Genomic DNA, 2,858 nt, shown 5'->3' with positions numbered 1-2,858 from the left:
GAATGGATATAGAGCTCAGGCATTAAATTTTTTAAATCTAGGGTACTGTCTACATTCACTAGATTTGGAAATAATACATCCATGGGTTTTGCCTCTCATTCCATCGTCTTTCAGGCTTTCATGTTTTCATACAATATATACTTCCTGTTTCTGAAAAATATATTTCTATCAACTGCTCTCAATAACCATCTAAAGTAATAATTAATTACTTAAATACTGAACGAAATATGGGAATCAAGCATTTCTAGATAGAGGTTGGGTTCTTCAGGTATGTATTAAATTTCTCAGTTAACAAATACAGCCATCTTTTCAGTATGCAATAAATTATAAAAATGGAATTTCCTTAAAGCAATTTTTGCACTCTTATAACAGGACAAGATATCAGATAGCCTCATCACACAATACCTCTTGCAAAAAGCTAAAACGGTTTAGAAACCATTGAGAATACTGACAGAAGAAAGCAGAATAAGAGCACTTAACTTCAAGAAAACAAAAATTATAGTATTCTTTAAGATCATATTAGAGAAGAACTACAACTATTTTGAATGCCTCTTAACCTAAAACTGCAGATGCAACAATAAAACAAAAACACACATTACCATAGCAAAAAAGACATTTAAAGAAATGTCAAGTATCCTCACAAATAAAAAACTTTCAAAGGAAACCAACAAAAGACATTAAATACATAAAGTCTACCCTGACATACAGATACAAACCGTGAACATCAAGCAAATAAGGTACAAATTGCTTGGCAGTAATGGAGTTATAGATTCATCACAAAATGAACAAAATGCCATAGATGAATCCATTGCACTTGGAGAAAGGATGAGCCTTATAAGAACAATCCACCAAAGACCTTTCCATTGAAAAACTAGGAGGAAGAGTGGGGAGTCAAAGAGGAAAAAGAAGATAGAAACCGGAATTCCTACCGAATCTGGTATTCAGGAAAGGCTTGCGAGGGCTGGGACTGTCGCCAATGTCAGACTGATACAGCACTTCAAGAAGATACATGTACTTGGAATATAACATTGCCTTCCAAATGCCCTTACGTAAGTGATGGTTGTTGCTCTCAGTTGCACTTGTTGGTATACAGAAAGCCGAAAATAAATAGCTGATTATTTTTCCTAAGATTCCAATATCTGTATCATCAAGAAGTCTTAGAAGTAATTTATAAGTATTTTTGTTGAAGTACAGAGAAATTCTATAATTAAAGTTTCTTTGAGTCATTACTTGCTAATCTTATAAAAAGAAAAAAATACCAGTGTATTATATCTGTGTATGTATAATGTCACATGCATTTTGTTTTGTAAATATATTCATATGCTTTCATTAAAATAAACTATCTGTCTTACAAACAAGGGTCTTTTTCAATGATGTTATTTGTAAACTCATTAATTCTTTCACCATATTGTTAAAATTTTCAACTGCACTGAAGTGAAAAACATAAAATGAATACTCTATAGAAACATTAATAGGAAGTTTGTGTATTTAACTGAGATCTCAGGGTTTGTGTATTCATGCACACACACACAAATATATAAGTATATATACATATATATTTACATATACATATATATATATATATATATATATATATATATATATATATATATATATATATATATATATATATATATATATATATATTTTACACATACATACATATACTTTTTTTTTTTTTTGACACACACACACACACACACACACACACACACACACACACACAACACACACACACACACACACACACACACACACACACACACACACACACACACACACACACACACACACACACACACACACACACACACACACACAAAAAAAAAAAAATACATGCATATGTAATATATTGGTGTTATTGTACTTTGTGTATGTACTTATTAGGAATAGCAACAAGTTAGATTTTCTAATCTAATAACATACAATGGTCTCAGGAAAAAGGTTAATGTTTAATGGTTTGAAGAAATATAGTAAAGTATTGTGGCAAAAAGGGTGGTAATGAGTTAATGAACAAGATAAGATGTGTTAGGTGTCAAAGGATGTAGAATGCTGTAGGATAGAATGGTAGTGAGAAGGATATAGAGGGGGAGCAAATGGAATATGGTGGGGATTTGTAAAAGGGGATGGGGTTAGGATGATCAGATCAAATGGGGTGTATGTATCTGAGGAAGGAAGACACTGTATGAGGAAAACTGCAAAAGAGCCATTATGAAACAATCAAAGGGTAATATGGTAAAAATTAGTAATTGTAGAAGTAGGAAAAGAATCCAGAGGATGAGATGTGGGAACAGGGGAAGGCGGTGAAGTATTGGGAAGAAAGTCAGGAAGGGAGAGATCCACAGAAAGACATTGTTGCGACATAAGGGAGTCATGTGAGCATCTAGGTGGGAGTGGTAAGGATAATGAGGAAGGAAGAAGGATGAACTGTATTCATGTTGACAAATGTATAAAAGGTATGAATGAGAATGAATATCTTCACAATACAAGAAATGTATGAAGGGGTTGTATTGATTATTTTCTGACAAAGATATAATCGAAACCAGTCAAATACATCTCTTGTATTGTGAAGATAATCATTCTCATTCATACCTTTTATACAAGAAAGAAGGAATGGTGGTGCACATGGAGGAGGAGAGGATGGGGTGTTTCTTGGGTGAGTTGGAGGAAGAGGGGTTGGGGGAACTCGAGGAGGAAGAGGATGGATATCAGCATGAAGAGCAAATAGGAATAGAGGAATTAGAGGGTGGATAAGGGAGTGGAGCATTCTCTTGGGTCATGTTTAGGAACTTTTGCATGTCTTCATGAGTTTCTGGAGGGGAGTTGGGTGGGGAGGTCTGAGAAACAAAGATTTTCTT

At 33.8% G+C, this 2,858-nt stretch overlaps 1 protein-coding gene across 1 annotated transcript in view; it reads left to right on the top strand.

The window, feature by feature from the left end:
• LOC119595010 (heparan sulfate 2-O-sulfotransferase 1-like) overlaps positions 1-1,356 on the top strand; it is a 10,020-nt gene extending 8,664 nt beyond the window's left edge. Inside the window, exon 8 of the mRNA XM_037944142.1 lies at positions 1-1,356. This exon is cut by the window's left edge and continues 228 nt beyond it. Coding sequence (XP_037800070.1) covers positions 1-26 — 26 coding nt within the window. The 3' untranslated portion in view covers positions 27-1,356.
• Positions 1,357-2,858: the final 1,502 nt, after the last annotated feature.

This window comes from Penaeus monodon, chromosome 35 (assembly GCF_015228065.2).
Source record: "Penaeus monodon isolate SGIC_2016 chromosome 35, NSTDA_Pmon_1, whole genome shotgun sequence".
In the NCBI taxonomy this organism is placed as follows: domain Eukaryota; kingdom Metazoa; phylum Arthropoda; class Malacostraca; order Decapoda; family Penaeidae; genus Penaeus; species Penaeus monodon.
This window is presented reverse-complemented; position numbering and strand designations above follow the sequence as displayed.